The following is a 25,410-nucleotide window of genomic DNA, read 5'->3' on the forward strand; positions in this document are numbered from 1 at the left end:
CATTCCATGCGCAGCTCCCAAGTGCAGCTCTCATCCATTCCATGCGCAGCTCCCAAGTGCAGCTCTCATCCATTCCATGTGCAGCTCCCAAGTGCAGCTCTCATCCATTCCATGCGCAGCTCCCAAGTGCAGCTCTCATCCATTCCATGCGCAGCTCCCAAGTGCAGCTCTCATCCATTCCATGCGCAGCTCCCAAGTGCAGCTCTCATCCATTCCATGCGCAGCTCCCAAGTGCAGCTCTCATCCATTCCATGCGCAGCTCCCAAGTGCAGCTCTCATCCATTCCATGCGCAGCTCCCAAGTGCAGCTCTCATCCATTCCATGCGCAGCTCCCAAGTGCAGCTCTCATTCATTCCATGCGCAGCTCCCAAGTGCAGCTCTCATCCATTCCATGCGCAGCTCCCAAGTGCAGCTCTCATTCATTCCATGCGCAGCTCCCAAGTGCAGCTCTCATCCATTTCATGCGCAGCTCCCAAGTGCAGCTCTCATCCAGTCCCTTCCATTTGCAGCCTTCCCTTTGTATTCCATGTGCAGCCCCAAGTGCATCTCTCATCCAGTCCCTTCCATTTGCAGCCTTCCCCTTCTATTCCATGTGCAGCTTCCAGGTGCGTAGCTGGGTAATTATTGCCTATGGCAAACACTGAAATTGCCCCCCATATCCATGTGTCCTATAACCAATTGCGATCCATATCCATACTGAAGGTGTCCCTCCAGTATGGCTATTCAGAGATGTCCACCCCAGTATAGGTAGCCAGATGTGCCCCCCAGTATATGTAGTGAGAATTAGCACCCCAGCATTGTTAATCAGAGGTAGCCCCCTGTATAGGTCACCAGAGTTAGCCATCCAGTATAAGCAGCCAGATAGCCAGAGGTCACTCCATAGTATAAGTAGCCAGAAGTAGCCCTCCCGGTGTTGGTTATCAATAAGTTTAGGTTGCCCTCCCAGAATAGGCAATTAGATGAGTCCCCCCCCCCCCCCCCATATAAGTAGCACCCGCCCTCTAGTAGTATAGGTTGATAGAGTTAGCATCCCCAAGTATGAGTAACGGGCGGCATCCCTAAGTATGTTGATGGAGCACGAGGGAGGAGGGGAAAGCCATGGCGCCCGTGGCACGAGCCATGCCTGCATCTCTCTAGATACGCCTCTGGCACCTCCCAAGTGCAACTCTCATTCATTCCCTTCCATATGCAGCCTTCCCCTTCTATTCCATGTGCAGCCCCCAAGTGCAGCTCTCTTCTATTCACTTCTATTCAGTCTTTTGACAATGCCCAAATTGCTGTCTGTGATTCACACTGTGGCCTATGGCGGCTCATGGTGCGCCCAATTTACAAAAAAATAATAATAATAATGTCTTCCCTGGTAGCCAAACAAAATGCAAAATGGGGAAACCACTGGCAGGCCAAATTTGATGGCTCAGATTCTGACATGGAACCCGGACCACTCATCACATCACACACTGCATTGAAGAGATAAGTAACCTGTCACATTGCATACTCATGTACTTGTTTGTTCTGAGCTTTGTCTTGCTTTCACATTACATTCTAATAAAGCTGTGATGTATTTTCTCGCAGATGAAGTCTCTGTAGAACAATCCACTGAATGACCCCGACATGTAGGAGCAACTGCAACCCTCCGGCAAGCTAAATAAAACAACCCTCATGTTTCATGGACTCTTTAATCCTTTTCTATGCCTATAGCCTGCATGAGTCAAAAACAGGAACACAGCTCTAAAATAAAGATCTGTCCCCTCCAGGCCTTCCCAATCTGACATCCAAACATTTGTCACAGGGAAATCTAGTGAATCAGCAACACAGCATTTTTACATTGAGAATGCTACGTTGAGAATGTGAGGGGATGTTTCATTGCTCCACAGCACCATCTACTGCCCCTACACAATACAGCACCAAAGAATAGAAAGGCAGCTTACTATTTTTACAGTATTACTGTACTCTACACTGCGTGCATCAAAAAAGGACGCCTGGAAAAAAGGGCGCGGGATATAGCCGAAATTATAAGTTGTAATGTAAAACAATATTTTTCGTTTATAGCTTATAAACGAAAATATAGTTCAATAAACGGAAATGAAACGGCAAAATACCGTCTATAACAACAAACGAATTCGGAAATGAAACATCAAATAGCGTCTATACCAAAAAACAATATTTAAACTTGTATTAAGCATAGTAATACAATGGGAGATTTTACAGGTATTTTACTGCAATTATACCTAACTGTAGGCTCTCCTTATCCCCTAGACCCCCACCCCCTTTGTGTAAATATACATAATTTAATAAATTGTGTATATTACAAATATTGTATGTCACAGACCGCAAGGCCGGTCTGCGGATTGGGTCAATCGATCAGCGTCAGAAATCCTATCACACGGTCATTTTGTTCATCACGAAGGGTAACCCGAGTTCGCAATTTGATGAACTGACTCGTGAAGGGAGCGTTCGGATGCCAACGGATTCACCTCACACATACAATTCAAAGATCTGCCACCAAACTAGTTACACAGCCCGCTACTGTAATTATACTAGGACTTCGAGAACGCTCTATTAACCCTTAGCAGTATGCAGGAACCTGGGTCAGATCGTTATATCTGGGCCGGGTTCTCGCATACGGGTTATACAGGCACACCTGAACACAGGGTAGCGATTTCAGGAGAATAGGTACGATTGTGTATGTTCAGCAACAGGTAATAACCGCTAAACGATTTTTTAAAACGTTTAACAATGCATTACATACAGTTATATACACCAATTAACATATACACACAGAGCTTAAAAATAAAAAGGAATAAAATCAGAATGTTCTTAGTTATGGCTGCAGTCCCTTTGGAGAATGAAGAAACAGAGTCCAGTTTAAAAGTAGGCATTAATGTTAATAGTCCTTCAACACAGCAGGCGTCGGCTCTCCTTAAATGCCTGCCTGGACTTTCCTGGTTGATGGAATTTGGAGAACTGGGCAAGTTTGGTCCCGCCCCACTTTTATGGGACCTGAGTTTTGGGCTGTCACTACCTGGAAAGTAGGTGTGTTTAAGGCGGGGTTACCTCCTAATCAGCAGGTTGCCGCCCCCCAGACTCAGAGCAAAAAATGTACCAATTATTAATAATCTGTGTGACTCCGCCCCAGATTGGCGTATCGCAAATCCGAGGCTATATTCATAAGCGGCCTGCGACCCTGTATTAAACGAGGCTATACATGCCTAGTCTATCGCATTCGCTCTACGCAGGCCGAATAAAGTGGTTTCTCTACTGATTCCTGATAGCCAGAAAATTGCAATTCAGGTGAATGATAGAACTGATTTCTAGGTATCAGGAAATGTCATTTTTGTCTTGCTGTGCCAAACCTATGTTGAATTATTAATAAATTAAAGTTCTCTTTGTTTGGAGTCTATGAGCTTGGAGGGAACTTTTATCTCAGCCAGTTTGAGCTGGCTTGGGGGAGATGATCTGTATAGCCAAATGGCTCTGCCCAGGGGGGTTGGCCACGTGTGAAATTCTTTCCTGACCTGACACAGGATGTGGGTGAGGGGCTGTTGCTCTCAGTAAGAAGAGCAAAAGGAAGGTATTTGTGTTATTCTACACAGGACTGACAGTAATTGTGCAGGACCATACGAAAATCGTTGGCGATTGTGCACGACTTTCCATAATGTTCGCCACATTGTACTGTAACTATACCTATCCCTACTCTCACACAGAACCCTCCCTGTACCTATCCCTAACCCCTAGAGCCCCCTGGTGGTGCCTAACCCTAACCACACCCCTGATGGTGCCTAACCACCCCCATGGTGGTGTATATTCTACTGTAACTATACCTATCCCTACTCGCACACAGAACCCTCCCTGTACCTATCCCTAACCCCTAGACCCCCCTGGTGGTGCCTAATCCTAACCCAAACCACCCCCCTTGGTGGTGCCTAACCCTAACCACCCCCCTTGGTGGTGCCTAACCCTAACCACCCCCCTGGTGGTGCCTAATCCTAAGACCTCCCCTGGTGGTGCCTAATCCTAAGACCTCCCCTGGTGGTGCCTAACCCTAACCACCCCCCTAGTCGTGCCTAACCCTAAGACCTCCCCTGGTGGTGCCTAACCCTAACCATCCCCCTGGTCATGCCTAACCCTAACCATCCCCCTGGTCATGCCTAACCCTTACCTTCCCCACTGCACAAACACCCTTACACACATAAACAATAATATATTTAATCATTAAAATACTTCACTATAAATAACATGAATAGAATAATTTATATATTTGTAATAGAATAAATAGCGTTAAAATCATGTCCACATTAATATTATAAATAGAAAAGGGTATATACATATAATAGAATAGATAACCTTACAATCACGTACGCATTAAAAATTTTAAAATATCGGTAATATTAAAAGCGATATATTAGACAACTATAATCAACGCATTCTAAGTGTAAAAAACAAAGTTAATTCCAAAAGTGACGTATTTCCAATAGAACAAGGTTAAAAACGATGTTTAAGCATAATACGTATGAAAACGAATTTTAAATGATAAAATAAGTGTAAACTATAATTTACTTGTTACAGTCCTGAAAGCGAAATTTAAAAAAACTGAAAAATAAGCAAACCACAAAGTTAAAACGAACTTGTAAACAGTATTTGTAATAAACCTTATTCTGTAAACGAAAACTTTTGTTAACACGATCCCTGCAACCGCTATTTCTCGGGCGCCCTTTTTTCCTGTCGGGCGCCCAATAGCTGATATTTTGCATTGCAGTCTATAGCGGTGCCCTTTTTGTCCATTAGCCATCTGCGCCCTTTTTTACTGGCCTCCTTTACACTAGCACAGTAATAGTGTAAAAAAAAAAAAATTCTAGTTAAAGCACACCCCTCATCGCGCTCCCGTCCCCTGGAGCGTTCTGCGCCTGCGCAGTAGTACTGAGCAAGCGGAGAAACCTCCAGGGGATAGGGGCGTGCAGCTGAAGAGGGTGGTGAGGGAAGCCACGGTGCTCATGGGTCTGGAGGAAGCCCCAGGCAAGTATAAATAAACGCCAATGTACCATCTAAGGTACACTTTAAATTAAAAAGGACTTCAGGTATTGTTGCTCTTCCCTATACCCTGCTACCTCTACCACATTGACTCAATCGCATTTTACCCTACTCAAAGTGCCAGATACCCTGCTGCATGCAAAATTTGGGCACAGGGTGAAGATGAAAAATGGCTCACCCTGCTCCTGCAAAAGTCCCGGCAGTGTTAATATTCCCCCTTCAGGCTGCCATGGACACTGGGGAAAGACCTAATTCGGCGGCCAAATTTTGCTGTTTTTAACCACTTGAGGACCGCAGTGTTAAACCCCCCCTAAAGACCAGGCACTTTTTCATTAAATTGGCCACTGCAGCTAATATTCTTACAATAAAAAGCATACCATTCTATTCCTTATTTTCTCCTGTGCCCCTCTGTGCTGTTTCTGCCACTCCCCGCTGCAATCCTGGCTTGTAATGAACAGTTTTAGGCAGTGTTTACAAACAAAAGACTGGCTTCTAACCACAGTATCATAGGCTGAGAACTAGCTTTCTGTGTGACTCATGCAGAGCTTGGAGAGGGTGTGTAAAGCTTCTGCTAATGACAAGCAGTGCTGCACATTCCACACATTCCTGCCTCAGCCCGACAGACATGACAGAGGAAAGGAGATAAGATTTATTACAGAGACAGTGCAAGTAGGAAAGGCTGCAGTAAGACAGAGCACATTAGAACAGTAATAGGAACTTATAGGACAGAAGAAAAAAGGCACAAAATTTTGTCACAGAGTGTCTTCAGTGACAGGAGCTGGCAGGCTGGGGACACGAGTGATTGTTCGCGTTCCCAGACACATTAGCACCCTCTATGCTGCTATATGGTATATGATATATGCTATAGTAGCATAGATGGCGCTATTGTGGCCAGGAACGCGAAGAATCACTCGCGTCCCCAGCCTGTCAGCTCCTGTCACCGAAACAGGAAGTGGCTGCCGGCGGGGCCAGGAGGATCGGAGGGAGACGGCGAGGGCACCGGACAGCTGCAGGGGGGTATTGGAAGCCCTAGGTGAGTAAAACTCATTTTTTTTGTTTGACTTAAGTGTCCCTTTAAGGCCAAGCTGCAGGGCCACACGACACAGCACACAAGTCATTCCCCCCCCCACCCTTTTCTCCCCACCAACAGAGCTGTCTGTTGGTGGGGTCTGATCGCCCCCGTGTTTATTTTTTTATTAATAAATATTTATGTTCGCTGTTTAATAAAAATACCTATTTTTTTGTGTTGTCTTCCCTGCTTCAGCCTATGACAGCCGATCACTCCCCAGCCTCAGGAGGGGACAGCCGTGTCACACTGCTGTCCCCAGTACAGCACTGCTGCTGATCGCAGCGCTGTACCAGTAATTAGACCGTCTACCGTACCGACCGTACCGATTACGCCGTCTAACAGTCTCCCGAGCGGCAATAGCTCGCTCCGCCCACCGAGCAGGAGATGCGCGCGCAACCCTGTGCGCAATCTCCTGCAAAACAGAGCCCCAGGACTTTACGCCGATCGGTGTTAGGCGGGCCTGGGGCTGCCGCCGCGGCCACGCCCATCGGCGTGACGCGGCCGGCCAGGGGTTAAAGTCATTTGGGCTCTGTTTTGATGGCGCCCAAAGTACTGTCTAAGCACCGCTATAGCTGTAATTTACCTTTTGGCCTATGGCGAGTGCATGGCGCTACACTGCTACCCCTGCCAAAGTGTCTGATACTCTGCTACCCCTGCCACACTGCCTCCTACCCTGCTGCCCCAGCCAAAGTGCCTGATGCCCTGCTACCCCTGGAGCACCAATACCCATGCCATGTTACTCTTATCCCGTCATGTTGTCCCTAACCCCCTGCTATGTCTGCCACCGGACACTTTGACGGTAAATATGCCTCCATACCCGTGACAACCAGTGACTGATACATCATACGACTGTGACTGTCAGCGTGACAATTAAACAAACACGAGAGAAATGTCATGACCTGGAATGACTCATTATTTTCAAGGGGTAATTTAATCTCAGTGTGGAGTGTCAGAGGAATTCTGGAAGAAGAGCCCCCATACGGCAGCCCAGATGCTTTCCATGCCCTTCACTCCTTCAATAGAGTGTCATCTGTGTGAGTTTATGGGAAATGATCCGGGCCTCTGTGCGGAGCAGCCAGGTGACTTTGATGTATGCGCGACGGCTTCTGCAATGTAAACCAGTCATTGTGTGACTCAGGAGAACGCTATACAAGGGCCTCACCATCAGGGCGGATATACAGACAATTGTTGTGGTGAACCACGTCATTAACCTCGGAGCGCCGCTAATAGATCGGGTGAAGCTGTGCAGACTGCAGGAATGATTCATTGTAATATCCCACAAATCTGTAAACCGCAGATCAGAAAATGAGAAATGTTTTCATGAATTACAGTGACAGGACTAATAAACTGCAGTGCGTATAACCCAATATGGGCGTGCATGAAAAAAGGGCGCAGTGAAAAAAGGGCTTGGCTTGATAACGAAATGGCCCAGGTGGATTACAAATCGAATAATGATGAACATCGTTGTCAAACTTGGTTAACGATAAATACCGTTGTTAAAACAGAAGGGAAATGACAAAAAGATATTCATGTTAAAAATTGTTAAGTAATTCAATAATACAGCTTAACCCAACCCTACCCTCACACAGAACCCTCCCCTGGTGGTGCCTAAAACTAACCACTCCCCCCCTGGTTGCACCTAACCCCCAATTACCCCCCTGGTGGTGCCTAGCCCCCCCCCCCCTTCTCGGTGGTGCCTAACCCTAACCACTCCCCCTGGTGATGCCTAACCACTCCCCCTGGTGATGCCTAACCACAACCACTCCCTCTGCAGAAACACCCTTTTACACATCGAAACAATAATATCTTTGATAACATAAAATCTGTACACATAAATATTATAATATGATAAAAACTATGTTGCAAGCTTCTAAAATGATAATTACTTCAAAACCTATAATGTTCTACTATTAACGATATTTTTCGCGGCGCCCTTTTTTTGCTTTTTCCCCCTGAATTAACGATAATTGCATTAAAGTGAACATCCGGACTAAAAATCGATTCAGCAGCACTGAAAAGGCTTTGTGTTTCTTTAACAGTTTCACAGCATCAGAACTTTGTTTCTCTTATACAAGCCTCATTTTTAGCTGCACAGAAGAAAACTGCCCAGGCTTTTTTCCCCTGATGCTGTGCAAAGCATGATGGGATTTCTGATTTTGTTCTCGTTCTGCTGTTTTGGTGCAAATTTTTTTTTTCCATTTTGAATTTGACATTTGAAGCCTAGCGTGTGCAGCTGGGTCTCCTGCCCCTTTGTCACCTCCTTTCAACCAAAAAGATGGCTGCCCTCATGACAGATGGCAGCCCCCATGAATCACAAACATTTGCCTGTTCTTTTAAAACAGGGTGGGTAAGAGATTACATTACCTATCTATTCTAATGTAACTTGATGACAGTATGTTTGTTTAGGCTAAAGTTCCCCATTAAAGTCTATTCCGGCACCCTTCTCATCCACCCTCAGCCGGCGCCCTTTTTTCCTGCTACCTGATATGGAGTGGAGGTGAGAGTAAAGGGCAGAGAGGGGACAGGAGAGAGAAAGTCTTTGCAGTAACTTTTTCTGACCCATAGACCTAATACCATGACAAAAACACCAAAATACCATAAGCTAATGCATAATAACTAAAATCATCATGTTTATTGATTTATAAAGCGCCAACATATTCTGTGGCGCTGTACAAAGTAAGAAACAAACACAGGGTACATAATGATATAGACAATGGTGTACATCAAATATGGACACTGGTTCAAAATACAGAATTGCCGATTACAATGACAAATGTAACATGACGAATAAAATGTATCGCAGAGTGCAAGGAAATAAATACATTCCAAGACACAAAAGGGTGAGAGAGCCCTGCCCTTGCAAGTTTACAAGCTAAAGGAATGAGGGGGGAAAGAAGAGGTGGGGAAGTATGCAGCATACATACAGGCAGTGCTAGTTCAGGTTATCTAGCAAGGAGTAAAACATGGCGACAGGTCGAAGGATAGAGCATATGCTTGTCGGAAAAAGTGAGTTTTGAGGAAGCGTTGAAAGATTTCAAAGGTTGGAGAGTGACAAATGTGCTGTGGAAAGGCATTCCAGAGTAGGGGTGAAGCGCGTGAGAAGTCTCGTATACGTGAATGAGAGGAGGTAAATCTAGAGGAGGACAAAGAAGGTCATGTGCAGATCTGAGATTGCGGTTGGGTTGGTATCTAGAAACGAATGAAGAGATGAAAAGGGGAGAGAGACTAGCGGGAGAAGAGGAGCACATGTAGAAGCAGGACCAGAGCGAGGGAGGGAGAAGAGCGGTGGCAGGATCAGTAAAGGGCTGAAGTACTGAAGTGTTAGTGTATGTAGTGTAGTGTAGTGTAGTGTAGTGCAGGTGCCGTGCAGTGTTAGTGTAGTGTATTGTAGTGGAAGTGTAGTGCAGTACCTTGCAGTGTAGTATAAGTGCAGTACAAACTGGCGGGTGCAGCAGGGTTTAGTGTAGTGTAGCTGGATAGTGTTGTAGTGTTGCTTAGTTAGAGTAGCTTAGAGACAGCTTGGGGGGAAAGGAATACAACACTATGTAGGATCAGAAAAGCTGCTGCAGAACATCCCAATGCTACAACAAGTCAACGCCAAATACAATTTTAAAAAATACTGTATATTGCTTTATTGTAACAAAAAATAACAAAACAAACACTAATTAAAAACACATGAGATGGCCATCCCACCAAGCAGCCAACATCCCATGGGCACATACATGCATGGCCAGTGTTGTGGGGGGGTCCATAAGACGTCCCTGTACCACAGACACATCAGGTTTAGCATTCCCCACCCACCCCCGATTTTTGCTCTCTAAGCCTAGTCCGGAGCGTCTTATTGTCCGAAACATATGGTAAGTGTCATGGATAGATTCTGATCAGATTAACTGTAAACTGTTAAAGTTTCTTCGGATGCTATGTTAGTGTATGGAGAGGTGTCCAGTCTCTTACCGCACCTACCTTGTGGCTGCTTCCCCTCTGCTCACCTGTAAACGGCTTCACTATCCTAACAAGGTCAGAGCCCTTTGACCTGTTTGCCGCACAGGTGCTATATGCAGAGTCTGCTCCATGACCGCGCTCCCCTCTCGTCATAATGTGTGACAGGGATGCATCAGGTGTCAGATTGCTTACCAAATCATACAAGTCTCCGTATGTTACATTCACTTTTTTTTTTTACAGTTTTGATCCAATTCTGTATCATGCCTGAAGAAGAATCTTGCAACTTAAAGAGAAACTCCGACCAAGAATTGAACTTTATCCCAATCAGTAGCCGATACCCCCTTTTACATGAGAAATCTATTCCTTTTCACAGACCATCAGGGGGCGCTGTATGGCTGATATTGTGGTGAAACCCCTCCCACAAAGAAATTCTGAGTACGTACTCTTGGCAGTTTCCTGTCTGTCAATCTTGTTGCATTGTGGGAAATAGCTGTTTACAGCTGTTTCCAACTGCCAAAACAGCAAGCAGCATCTACATAACTTGCCAGCAGTAACAATGTCAGAATATAAATAAGGGATTTAAAAGATTTTACAATAGGCAAACAGTGACTAAAATCATTTATACATAATTATTGTAAAAATGAAGCACTTTTTTATTACATTATTTTCACTGGAGTTCCTCTTTAAGTGTGTACAGCCATTATGGCTAGGTTTTCCATGAAAAAATTTGAGGTCCTGCATGATTTTTTGGACATCGCGTACGATTAGCGTACAATACTTTGCATAGGCAACGCATAGCAATGCAAATTTGCACGTTATTTGCGCAAAAATCCGCATTAAATCTATGGTTATAGGAAGTTGTCAGCAGTCATGACTAAGCTGTTACCAGGCAGATTATGTTATATTTGACTAATGCGAATTTTCGCAAACAAAAATTTACATAAAAACGCATACAAATTTACAAGCACATTTTCCCCAATCAGAAAAATCTTATAAGATTGTTTTGGACGCGAAAATTTCACACTACAGTGGAAACGTAGCCTCAAGGTATTACCTGGATCGACGTTTGTTGGTTTTATTTCGCCATATCTACTCCAGGACCAACACCGGACCATACCTCACTTGATCAGATTAGTGCTAGAGATTAGACCTGGAACTCATACTGTAGTGTAGTAGGGTGGTTTTGGATCAATAAATAATGATCTTAAATAACGCTGGGCCAATCCTAGAGTGTACAAAAGGCAGCTTTAGTGCATTCCGCTCAGCTAAGTTTATTTATACATTAATAAAGCGCACAGGAGGAATGGCTGGCATTATCTGTCTATTGCTCTCGCAGTTACTGTAATCACCACAGTGTTTACATGCTGCTGGAAGCCTGCATACATCACAGGAGGCAGATGATCTCATTACGCTGGCCCTCATGTCCGTGTACTACGCATTGTGCTCCAGCTCAGTGACACTAGGCACTCGCATCGCTCAAATAAATGTATGTTTATAGGAACTTAATCCAGTTACTCTAACAAATCATTGCTGTATATCATGGCTGCCCAGTCTGTGGAGAAATATCCATCGGAGCCAACGCAGAGCCGTATCTGCAATATTCAGAAATTACCTCATTCATCTTTTCCTGTTAAACCTTCCTAGCCAAAGCATTTGGACACAGGAGATTTTTCTAACAGCTCATTGTTATTAACCAAGGCCTGGTTCAGCTGAATACTTGTGTAGTGGAAGGGTTCAGCTGTGTCTGATGTAGAGTTGAACTGTGTTTATGATGGGTTGCAGTTTTCCAAATGCAGCACCTTTCATTTATCTACCACAGTATGAGCGTAAAAATGAAAGGTGCTGCATTTGGTAATACAATGGTGGTACAAATACTGTGTTTTTTGGACTATAAGACTCCCCCAAACGCGTGTGTGTGTGGGGGAGGTGTAGTCAGTGCATCTTATAGTCTGATGTAACATATATACAGTCCCTGTGTCCTCCGTCCCCATGTGTCCTCTGTCTCCAGTGTTTGCTGTCCTCCTCTGTGTACATACATACAGCCATGCCGCTCTGAACAAAAGGTAGTAGCCACACAGCTTTTGGGAGCAATCTACCAATCACAGCCGCCCACTGCTGCCATTTTTAATTGGAGCCAATAGCTTTGAGGGCAGGATCACAGTTCCGTCATTGGGACCAACCACTGAATTCCATCAGTAGCAGGGAGTGCAGTGATTGGCCCCAACAACAGAGCCGTGGTCCTGCCCTCGAGAAAATACAGTATACTGTGCTCACATATTGCAGCTGCAGTGTGTTTGCAGCGCAGTTCATAGACACTGGTCCTAAAAGCAGAACCTTACTGAAGGTAGCTTAAAGTGGTCTGAAACTGACATAACGTTCAATAAAAATGTGTTTTCCTACTTTTTATTACTCATACAGTTATCATATTTGCTTTTGTGCACAAGTAATATTGTCGGTTTACAAATTACAAGTTTCCAAAGTGTAGTTTATCTTGCCCTGAAAGCTGCCATTGCATTTTATTCTTTTTCTATTATAACTGTGTTTTATTATATATTAAAGGGGCACTATGGAGAAAAAATTTAAAATTTTAAATATGCGCAAACAAATAAGAAGTATGTTTTCTCCAGAGTAAAATGAGCCATAAATTACTTTTCTCCTATGTTGCTGTCACTTACAGTAGGTAGTAGAAATCTGACAGAAGCGACAGGTTTTGGACTAGTCCAGCTCTTCATAGGGGATTCTTAGCAAGGCTTTTATTCTTTATAAATATATTCCCTAAAAGGATTTTAGCAATGATGTTGGCCAATTTCCCTGCTTGCTACACAGTTTTTTTGGCAGTTGAACAGAGCAACTGCCATTCCAAGCGCTTTTGAAAAAAAGCCTGAGAATCCTCCATGAAGACATGGACTAGTCCAAAACCTGTCGGTTCTGTCAGATTTCTACTACCTACTGTAAGTGACAGCAACATGGGAGAAAAGTAATTTATGGCTCATTTTACTCGGGGAAAAAAAAATGTACTTCTAATTTGTATATGTTTGAACAGATTAGAAATTTTACAATTTTTCACCATAGTGCCCACTTACATTTTTCTAATGAGCTATTCTGAACACTGTGTGACTGAAGCAGAGACAGTTTCTCAGAGAGTGTTTGTTTACATTCCAGTGTTGATACATTTGTGTTTAACAAGTAAAAAATATATACAGTTATCTCCAGTTTGGATGCGGATTTGAAGCTGAATAGCAGGACAAAGTGCTTTGTTTAACCATTTCAGTGATGTTCTGCTAGAATTTTTTTGTGGGATAGTAGTTTTAAAGCTGTAAGGAATCTTTTAGAGCTAAGTAGAAATGCTGACTTTCAGATGACTTTAATGATTAAAATAATCATTTATAAATTAGTCAGTGTTTGCCCACTGTAAAAACTTTTCTTTCCCTGATTTACATTTCTTGCATTTATCTCAAATGGTGACATCTTTACTGCTGGCAGGTGTAGCTCTGCAGAATGTTTGTAGTGTCTTCTGAAGTAAGCAGACACAACAACTGGTCTCCTAGAATGCTCTGGGGCAAAAGCAGGCATAACTTTATAGTGCAGGCTAAGTCGCTTCACTGGGAGGGCAGGCCTACATACCAATATACAGCAATATATAGATATAGAAAGTGTCCAATGGCAACACGGTGTTGATTTTTTGGTGGCCTGGCAGCCAATCGGGTGCTTCAGGCGCAATGCAACCCATTAAGTGTGCTAGGCCCCATTGCCTTGCATTGTTGTTGAGTTACCCTAAACAGGGTAACGCAACGCACACTTGCCAGGCAAGTATAAAAGGGGCCTAAACCTTGAAAAAGTAGGAGTTAAAAGACTCCTGCAAGATCGAACAAGAAAGAGAAGGAAGAATTCATTAAAATATTACTAGAGAATCTTCAACAAATATGAAAAGGATAATATAACATTTTTAAGTTGGTCATAAAAATTTGGACCGTAAAAAGCTGACATTTTTATAAGAGATTTCCTTTAAAGAAAATGACAGGCTTATGAAAACGTAGGCTTATGCTGCTCTAATTAAAACATATATAATTACAGTCTAGTTAGCCTGAACGGGCTTGCCTATATAATCTTTTTATGCGGCAGAAATGAGTGTGAAGTGCAGACATGATGCTGCCTGTCGCTGGTACACATTGGCATATTATATATATGAAATCTTGGAACCGGCGCACACATTCCCGGAGAAACCTGGAGGATCAGTTCATCACCTTCATGACTAACTACAAGGGATGTCTGCTGACTGTACCGCAAAGAGCTTCTCGCTGCAGCAAAGCCTAGTGACCACTAAGTAGTGATTGTAATCTGCTAATTACGTGAAATTTCACATTTTCATAATTACAGCCATCCATAATTTCGGTTTGGATATTCGACCGATTGCGTGTAATCAATTTGTAATTTTGCATAATTTTCACATAATTTTGAGTCGATTTTAGTAGTTAATAGCAAAGCCCCCATACATGCTATTGTCAAAATTGCATTAACCAGTTTATCCACAAGTCAGTATAAATACGTCTTGAAGCAGAAGCAGTCCTGTGCACTTTCTGGCATTATCTGATGCAACACTAATTGGTGAACGGGAATATATGTTTCCTGAGCTAATGAGATTGATTTTTACTATTAAAAATACTTTTATTTTCTCATTCATAGTGAAAAATACACTGTAGCATTATTTCAGTTTCAAATATCTTCACCATAAATTGTGACCAGAACATAATCTAAGTTTTGTGATAAGCAGTAAGAATAGCCAAACAAAATTCATGTTTTTTATATACAGTAGCACCTTTTATTTTTAAACTGGAATTGGTAAAAAAAGATTTTTTTTTTCTATTTTTTTCTTTGTTTTTCCCATTAAAATTCATAGAAAAAATTGTTCGAGGGAAAAAAATGGCATACATTGAATGCCTAGTTTGTCTTGAAAAAAAAATATATTTCATTTCTGTGTTTTAAGTAGGGATAAAGTTATTTCTGATTAAATAGGGACATAGCTAAACTGTCAAAACTGCTCTGGTCCAGAAGTGGGAAAAAAGGTCTGGATGCGAAGTGGTTAAGAAGGGTGGGAACCAGACAAAACATTTTTTTAAAAGACCTTGTAGCTTGAGAAAATCGATTTTAAAAATGCAAAGGATAAATGTTTTTTAAACAATCCTAACAATTTTGGTGATGATAGCATGTATGGGGGTTTTGCTATTAACCGCTAAAGTCATCACAAAATTACACAACAATTTTGTGAAATTGCAAAATTACGGTTCCGGATTACATTTACAAACAAAATAACAATTTTACCCCAAATTTGTGCTCATCACTACCCAGGCCCGGCCCTAGACTTTTTGCCGCCTGAGGCAATTTTCAGTGAAATCGCCGCCCCCCCCCCCCCCCCCCCGGGCCGCCCGAGCTGGAGGGGATAGCGGGCAGGAAGGGGGTATTGGGCCTAGCGGCGGGGAGGGGGGTCGGACCCCCCCCTCCCTCGCCTGGGTCCCCCGTCCTCCGCTCCCCTCCAGCTTTAAAAAGGTCCGTGCTGTGGCTGCAGCTATTCGTAAGAGGCAACGGGCGGGGATTACTCACCTCTTCCTCGTTCCAGGCCAGCGTGCGCTCCACTGACGTCACGTTTCATGGATACGATCCTGCTTCTGCAGGTCAATACACAGTGCCTTATAACAGTATGCATTGAGTATGGGCACCTTTTATTTACACCTATGCATTCCCTATTGCTACACCACTGTCCACCTGTGTGGTACTTGCTGGGTTTCCAAGTCTCTACATTCTTTACATTGATGAACATGCAGACAATTTATTCATAGGGAATAGAAGTGTGGGAATGGCAATGAAATCAATACCTGAGGTAGCAGCAGTAAACTAATCGCCAAATACTGAGCGGCACTGAGACAGACGGCTGTAAATATGTGGTTAACCTGATACTCTGCCAGCTGCCCGCCATCTCTTTACTACTAAGTGGTGATCGCTCCTCTCCACTGAAACACACAACTCTGAAGAAACAAGCGGCATGAGTGGCGAGGTCACAGAAGGATCGTGTTACACGCCCCTTCATTCACACCGTCCCTTCATTCACACCCGGCAATCCATGCTGCTGCTCCACAGCGGCCAAGTACACGTTTATAATGTGATTTAGGAGAACACAATGGTAATGTGAGCATACTCATCCATTCAGAAATAAGTTCTTACAGCAGACCTGAACTCCGAACTTCCCTCTCTGCTCTAAAAATATAAGCAACAGCATAATTACCTTTAAAGTAAAACATTTCTTTGTTACAGCTGATGCAAATCCTGCAATAAATCTGCAGTGTGTACTTCCTGCTTTCATGGGAGCAGACATAGGGTTAACATCCTAGGTTTACAAATTAGCTGCTCTGCTGTGGCAGAGGAGATTCCTGAGCCGATACAGCTGAGAGATCTAATTACAGTGGTGATTAGTCACAGATGAGGGGGGATTAGACAGGCTAATCTCTCTCAATACATACAGGCTGCATTTCTCTAGGTTTTCCTTCTGTCCTGTGCAAGAGTTCAGGTCCATTTTAAAGGCCCTTTTCCTCTGTCTGCAATCTGATTCAAAAATCGGATCGCAGCAGTTCTGATGATTGCTAGAGCACCGCGATAACATGCAAATTGCAGTGCTCATTTTCCACTACTGCGATTCCTTATTTTGCTGGCTGTACGGCGCAAAATGTAAATAGTGGAAAAAAACAGCTTGTGCGAACACAAGCGCAGGTGATTTGCGCTTGTGATCACGCTTGCTAGTGTTAAAGAGCCCTAAAGATTGTCCAAATTTCCACACTGCTAGTGATGTTATACCTTTCAGCGGTACTTGTTTGGCATGTTACAGTGGCTTGCAAAAATATTCGGCCCCCTTAAAGTTTTCCACATTTTGTCATATTACTGCCACAAACCTGAATGAATTTTATTGGAATTCCACGTGAAACACCAATACAAAGTGCTGTACACGTGAGAAGTGGATTGAAAATCGTACACGATTTCAAACATTTTTTTACAAATAACTGCAAAGTGGGGTGTGCGTAATTATTCAGCCCCCTTTGGTCTGAGTGCAGTCAGTTGCCCATAGACATTGCCTGATGAGTGCTAGTGACTAAATAGAGTGCACCTGTGTGTAATCTAATGTCAGTACAAATACAGCTGCTCTGTGACAGCCTCAGAGGTTGTCTAAGAAAATATTGGGAGCAACAACACCATAAAGTCCAAAGAACATACCAGACAGATCAGGGATAAAGTTATTGAGAAATTTAAATCAGGCTTAGGCTACAAAAAGATTTCCAAAGCCTTGAACATCCCATGGAGCACTGTTCAAGCAATCATTCAGAAATGGAAGGAGTATGGAACAACTGTAAACTTACCAAGACAAGGCTGTCCACCTAAACTCACAGGCCGAACAAGCAGAGTGCTGATCAGAAATGCAGTCAAGAGGCCCATGGTGACTCTGGACGAGCTGCAGAGATCTACAGGTCAGGTGGGGGAATCTGTCCATAGGACAACTATTAGTCGTGCACTGCACAAAGTTGACCTTTATGGAAGAGTGGCAAGAAGAAAGCCATGGTTAACAGAAAAGCATAAGAAGTCCCGTTTGCAGTTTGCCACAAGCCATGTGGAGGACACAGCAAACGTGGAAGAAGGTGCTCTGGTCAGTGAGCCAAAATGCAACTTTTTGGCCAAAATGCAAAACGCTATATGTGGCGAAAAACTAATGCTTCATACACACTTGAGATAAAAGTCTTTGGAAAAGGCAAGATATCAGACCAATTTCACCCCCTTCCATGTAGTATGAGAGCCATACTCTACAGGGGTGTCAAACTCGCGGCCCGCGGGCCATTTGCGGCCCTCGATACAATATTTTGTGGCCCTCGCCGGCAAAAGCTTCCTTATAGTTCGCTTCAGTGCTCCCAAGTAATCTGCCGCATCCCCGCCGCTAAATGAGGGCTGCAGAGCCCCCAAATCGCCCGGGGGCAATCCACCAGCATTTCCTGGAAGGGGCAGAGCTTTCAGCTTCAGCTCTGCCCCTCCTGACGTCAATCGCCGCATGGATCGCCGCCTCTCCCCGCCCCTCTCTGTGAAGGAAGAGTAAGGGGCGGGCAGAGGCGGCGATGCGCCGCGATTGTGAAATTCCTTATGCGGCCCAGCCTCATCCTGACTTTGCCTCCTGCGGCCCCCAGGTAAATTGAGTTTGAGACCCCTGCTCTACACAGTCTATTCTATGGAGCTGCACTCCCCATCAGATAAAATCTTTGCAAGATGCTGCACACAAAGATGCCCGTACACACTCAAAAGATCATTATCTGCAAAAGATCTGTTCCTGCAAAAGATCCGTTCCTGCAAAATGCATTCATAGTCTACGATATCTGCAGATCCTCTCATCTGCAGATCATCTGCAGATCAGATCCACCAGGATGGATTTTCAGATCTGCAGATGTTTGCCAGATATGCAGATGAAGTCTGTTAAACAAGGTGTGTATGATGATCTGCAGATCTCAGACTATGAATGCATTTTGCAGGAATGGATCTTTTGCAGGAACAGATCTTTTGCAGATAATGATCTTTTGAGTGTGTACGGGCATCTTTGTGTGCAGCATCTTGCAAAGATTTTATCTGATGGGGAGTGCAGCTCCATAGAATAGACTGTGTAGAGTATGGCTCTCATACTACATGGAAGGGGGTAAAATTGGTCTGATATCTTTCTTTTTCCAAAGACTTTTATCTCAAGTGTGTATGAAGCATTACACTGCACATCACTCTGAACACAACATCCCCACTGTCAAATATGGTGGTGGCAGCATCATGCTCTGGGGTGCTTCTCTTCAGCAGGGATAGGGAAGCTGGTTAGAGTTGATGGGAAGATGTATGGAGCCAAATACAGGGCAATCGTGGAAGAAAACCTCTTGGACTCTGCAAAAGACTTGAGACTGGGGCGTAGGTTCACCTTCCAGCAGGACAATGACCCTAAACATAAAGCCAGGGCAACAATCTGGCGCGTATCGTGACCTTAAGACTGCACTGTGTGTACTCCTGTTAATTATTGCCTGAGGAAGTGGGAATATACCCGTTAAAACGCGTTGCGATTATATACCCTGGAGTGTACCAATAAATCTACTTTGTTTTTTGAATATACAGCTTGTTGTGTCTGCTTACAGGAGGTAAGTTCACCAACTGCCTCCAAAGCATTTTTAAACTTTTTAACAATTTATTTTATCCTTTTGGCGCCTCTGTTATCCATTACACTAGACATAATATCCACCCCTGGTGGAGGGGGATACCCCTTGTTCTTCTTATTTACAGAGAGCGACTTCTTATTCCTGAGTGAGGACAGGACAATCTCCTCACCTGCTTATTACAGTGGTTGCCTGGCGGTAACCCTGGTTTGTGAGTATAACTTTGTACTCTTTTCTATTTTACCCATTTAGTAGTACCTACTACACTATATTTGGCTCTCGGTTCTCTCTTTTTATATATAATTTAAAGTTGTAATATCCAGGACTAATAGGCCAATAAAATGTGTGACTTTTCTCCACCGTAGAACGTTTTATTTTAAAACTATAATGGCCAAAAACTGAGAAATGATGATTTTTCTTCATTTTTTTTTCTTATTCCTGTTAAAAAGCATTTGGAATAAAGTAATTCTTAGCAAAGATTACCACCCAAAGAAAGTCTAAATGGTGGCAAAAAGACAACATATATATGCTCTGGCCCATAAGGGGAAAAGCCTCTCAGTGGTGAACTAGTTAGCAATAAAACCTTGATTATGTAAAAAACGAACAGTTGTGTGTATAATTTTATATATAACATTTGTTTTTACATTTTTGCATACCATTTAATAACAAGGTAGTATAAGCACTTAGCGAGACTATTGTGCTCGAGAGGCATAAATCCTAGTAAATTGCGCATGTGTAAAGCAATACATACATGAAACAAGTCAGTGGGAACACTGCACAGCAGTACAGCAATAAAACCAAACCCAACCCTCATACACGCCTCCATTAGGAAGCCGGGTCTTCCATATTCAGAGCTGCATGTCACATGTAGTCCACCTCTAACAAATCCATGTAGTCAGCTTCATGTATCCAGCAATCATACCACAAACTAATGCATCATGTTGCCTGCAAATGTTTCCAGTACAATTAGATTTGGTCAATGCCTGTAAAGGCTCATACACACATCAGACCATAGTCTTTGGAAAATGAAAGATCACAAACCAATTTTACCCCCTTCCATGTAGTATGAGAGCCATACTCTACACAGTCTATTCTATGGAGCTGCACTCCCCATCAGACAGAAATCTTTGCAAGATGCTGCACACAAAGATGCTGTACAGACACAAAAGATCAGTATGTGCAAAAGATCTGTTCCTGCAAAAGATCCGTTCCTGCAAATTGCATTCATAGTCTATGATATCTGCAGATTGTCATACACACCTTGTTTAACAGACATTTATCTGCAGATCAGATCCACCAGGATGGATTTTCAGATCTGCAGATGATTGGCTGATCTGCTAATGAATGTCTGTTAAACAAGGTGTGTATGATGATCTGCAGATCTCTATTGACTCTAGTGACTATGAATGCAATTTGCAGGAACGGATCTTTGGCAGGAACAGATCTTTTGCAGATACTGATCTGTTACATGTGTACACCATCTGTGTGTGCAGCATCTTGCAAAGATTGTTATCTGATGGGGAGTTCAGCTCCATAGAATAGACTGTGAAGGTATGGCTCTCATACTACATGAAGGGTGGTAAGATTGGTCTGTGATCTTTCATTTTCCAAAGACTATGGTCTGATGTGTGTATGTGGCCTTTAGAGTACCATTGTACCATATGTACAGTACAGACTAAAAGTTTGGACACGCCTTCTCATTCAAAGAGTTTTCTTTATTTTCATGACTAGGAACATTGTAGAGTCACACTGAAGGCATCCAAACTATGAATTAACACATGTGGAATTATAGTACCATAACCAAAAACTTCTGGCAAAAACCACCGTGGGGGCGGGGCTTAATATTTCCCATTTACCGGAAAACAAGTACAACTATATGCAGCTTGGAATTGGACCAGTCAAAAAATATTAGGAAGCGCATTTGATAGGCCCAGTTTCAATCTACATATAATTAACACTAAGTTTGCATGCACACCTGAATTATTAGCATCTCACTGACATCTCCTCACATTGGCAATATGTCATGGCGACTTGAGATAAGAGTTTGAAATTATGATGTCGCACCTTTGCATCGCTCCCATATAAGCAGATACTCAGTGGATTGATCCATCTCTTTGTGGCAGGGCCTATTGGTGCTGCCAGGTTTCCTGCACAAGTGGAATGTACTGCCTGGAATCCTGCACCCGACTCACCTGGTTGAAACAGAGGTTTTACAGCCAGGGGGCCCCATGCCCTGGGCACTCTCCTCTGTTCCCCAGTGGATGAGTGGAGAGAATGATATGCAGACTAACCTTCATGAATCCAGAGTATGAGCAACATCCTAGTGCCAAACATACAGTAACCACCACTACAACAAGAAAGGATATGAAAACTGCAGTGAATTAGGGCAAACTGGGCCCCATAGCAGCTGGAATGGCTGTTATGCCTATTGCAGCCTCCACTACTGCAGTTAGTAACCTATTTGGCTGTTAGCTGATGTCACAGGGAATGATATCAAAGATATGAACCATCCTGCTTGCCTTCGCAGTGGCTTTGGCACAGGACAGGTTATTTTGCTGCTTAAAACAAACTTGTAATGCTGGGTACACACAATGCGGTTTTCCGCTCATTTCTCTTATCTTCCGCTTGTTTTTCTTATCTTTTTTTCCCATTCACTTCTATGAGAAATCGTTTCAAAAACCGATCAGAAGGAATATCGGACAGGTCGGAAATGATCTATCGAACCCATCTATCGAGCAGAAAAACGTATTCTGTGTACCCAGCATAAGAATGCACCCTCATTCCCAGGAAAAAAAAAAGTGCAGTTAATATTAATTAAGGGGCAGGGCCAGCACACATGGACTCACAGCAGGCAAGCTCTGCGAGTCAGGCATCAGAGCAAAGTGACGAAGATTAGCACAGTGTAGAGCTGACCCCAAAATTGCATTATTCAGTCAGCTTCATGGTAGGGCCGGCCCTGCTTTGGCAGAGTCAATGGAGCACTTCCTCACATGGCTCAGTCAACCAAACATGGAAGAGAGTAGCAGAAGACAACCAAACATGAATGAAGATCATGGCTGCAGCCACAGACTCACCGCATGTGTAGATGACATTCAAGTGCTTACGGACTCCGGGGTAGCAAGGGTCTCCAAACTCATAGGTGCTGGCATAGACACTGCAGCTCCTCTTCCCTTGGCAGCGCTTGCCCATGAGTGACAGGGAGGAAGGTGACCGGCATTCTAATGACAGGAATGGAAATTAAGTTACAAAAACAGAATACTACTTTAAGGACAACTATCAGAAATGTTAAATTTAAAATACATAAAAACGCATACCATAAATGTGTATTTCTCCCAGAGTAGGTAGCACTACAAATTACTTTTTTCCTATTATGCTGTCACATGCAGCAGGTAGTAAAATCTGAGCGATCTGACAGTTTTTGGACTCGTCTATCACCTCAAGGGGAGGTCTCCAAGATTTCATTATTTTCTCAGCAAACAATTGCTCCTGTGTTTTAACTACCATAGGCTTTCATTAGCCTAGTGCTTTTGGAATTGCTGGCGATTGCTAGAAAGCACAAAAAACTCGAAACAAAACCGCTGTAGTGGGCCACAGGCTTACACTGAACAGCAGTTGCTGAGTCCAGCTGCCAAAATATTCTGCAAATAGGTAAGGAGGCTTGTTAGCTTCTTTGTATAGTTATAAAGGAAATACTCCAAATACCCGATGAGGAGATGGACTGTCAGATCTCGCAGATTTTTTTCTACCTACGGTGAGTGACAGTGAGATGGGAAAAAGTAAATTTACATGGCATTTTACTCTGGGTAAATGTACATCTTATATGTATATATTTAGAATTTTGCATTTTTTAGGATAGTGGTCCTTTAGAATGATGTCTTACAAAACTAGGTTATCTGTTTTAGAATAACTACAACCCTGTGGAAAAAGGAAAATGGATTCTATGTTGTCTATGTGACTGACAGATAAGAAGTTCAAATACAATTTACTTTTAGAGTTGGGCCGAACGGTTCGCCTGCGAACGGTTCCATGCGAACTTCCGTGGTTCGCGTTCGCGTCCCGCAGGCGAACCTTTGCGGAAGTTCGGTTCGCCCCATAATGCACCATGGAGGGTCAACTTTGACCCTCTACATCACAGTCAGCAGGCCCAGTGTAGCCAATTAGGCTACACTAGCCCCTGGAGCCACTCCCCCCTACTAAAAGGCAGGCAGCGGCGACCATTACGGTCACTCGTGTGCCTGCATTAGTGAGAGTAGGGCGAGCTGCTGCACACTCTCTCTCATAGGGAAAGATTAGTTAGGCTTAGCTTGTCCCTGGCTGCATACCTGTTCTGTGAACCCACCACTGCATACCTGTTCTGTGAACCCACCACTGCATACCTGTACTGTGAACCCACCACTGCATACCTGTACTGTGAACCCACCACTGCATACCTGTTCAGTGAACCCACCACTGCATACCTGTTCAGTGAACCCACCACTGCATACCTGTTCAGTGAACCCACCAATGCATACCTGTTCAGTGAACCCACCACTGCATACCTGTTCTGTGAACCCACCACTGCATACCTGTACTGTGAACCCACCACTGCATACCTGTTCTGTAAACCCACCACTGCATACCTGTTCTGTAAACCCACCACTGCATACCTGTACTGTAAACCCACCACTGCATACCTGTTCAGTGAACCTGCCACTGCATACCTGTACTGTTCAGTGAACCCGCCACTGTATACCTGTTCTGTTCAGTGAACCCGCCACTGCATACCTGTTCTGTTCAGTGAACCCGCCACTGCATACCTGTTCTGTTCAGTGAACAGTTTGGTGTGTCAGTGTGAAGCAGTACCTTAATTACACTACCTGATTGATGTATACACATGCAAGATATTTTAAAGCACTTTAGGCCTGTCATTTAGCATTCAATATGATTTCTGCCCCTAAAACGCTGCTTTGCGTCAAATCCAGATTTTTCCCGGGGACTTTTGGCGTGTATCCCACTCCGCCATTCCCCCCTCCAGGTGTTAGACCCCTTGAAACATCTTTTCCATCGCTTTTGTGGCCAGCATCCCCATTGAAGTCTATTGCGGTTTGCGAACTTTAACGCAAACCGAACCTTCCGCGGAAGTTCGCGAACCTAAAATCGAAGGTTCGGCCCAACTCTATTTACTTTGTGGTCCTTTTTGCCACATAAAGCAAGAACTGATCATAATAGCTCAGCGCTGCGTAATATGTTGGCGCTTCATAAATACAACAGATAAATAACTAGTACTGTACGATGTGCATAATGAAGGGGAATTACAGGCTAGGTTTGATCTCTGCTCCAATAGGTTTGTCACACTGTAACTACGAAGGGGAAAAAATCCTGATCTAAAAAAACTACCCCAAATAGTTGATAGTTACTTTCACTTTCCCCTGGAGCCTTTTCAGATGAAATTGCTGACAGCAAGTTGTGCCACACTCAGCTCTACCTCAGCTCCTGACTGTTCAGGAGATTTTTTTTCTTTGATTTAAAGACAGTGTGCTGCTGCTAACAATTTTATGTGCTATAAGATTGTTGGCAATGCAAACATAGCAGGGATGTTTTCTGGGTGACTGAAGTGACTGCTACAGTGATTGTAAGCAGCGGGCTTTCTTTTCTTTACGTACAGCTCCATCTGACCAAACAAAATGTGAGGCGCACTTTCAACAGCAGCTCTCATTGCTCGGAAGATGGTGGATGGGATCTGACCTCTGCTACTACTTGAATGGCTTCTTTATGCAATAAACCTAAGAAGGTCCCTTTAGCATTACCTGAGCTCTCATTTGTGCACCACTCAATCCCGAGGAATGGAATCATTATTGAGGGATAAACTCATAACAGTCATAGGTCGGGATTATATCTGCATTTTGTGTTTTTGAACCAGAGGATTGTATCATTGGTCAAGTCATTTTTTTATTCTTTAAAAAGGAACTGTCGCGAAAATCTTAAAATTTAACACATACAAATTAGTACATTTCTTCCAGAGTAAAATGAGCCATAAATTACTTTTCTCCTATGCTGCTGTCGCTTAGAGTAGGCAGTAGAAATTTGGCATTACTGACAGGTTTTGGGTTAGTCAGTCTCTTCATGGGGGATTCTCAGCATGGCCTTTATTCTTTATAAAGACACTCCCTGAAAAATCTTCATACA

At 43.5% G+C, this 25,410-nt stretch overlaps 1 protein-coding gene across 1 annotated transcript in view; it reads right to left on the reverse strand.

Moving 5' to 3' along the window:
* LOC137571286 (protein eva-1 homolog C-like) overlaps positions 1-25,410 on the reverse strand; it is a 216,581-nt gene that overhangs the window by 185,372 nt on the left and 5,799 nt on the right. The window contains exon 3 of the mRNA XM_068280204.1: positions 22,320-22,463. Within this exon, the coding sequence (XP_068136305.1) occupies positions 22,320-22,463 (144 nt within the window). The remainder of the gene's footprint in view (positions 1-22,319; positions 22,464-25,410) is intronic.

This window comes from Hyperolius riggenbachi, chromosome 4, assembly GCF_040937935.1.
Source record: "Hyperolius riggenbachi isolate aHypRig1 chromosome 4, aHypRig1.pri, whole genome shotgun sequence".
Classification (NCBI taxonomy): Eukaryota; Metazoa; Chordata; class Amphibia; order Anura; family Hyperoliidae; genus Hyperolius; species Hyperolius riggenbachi.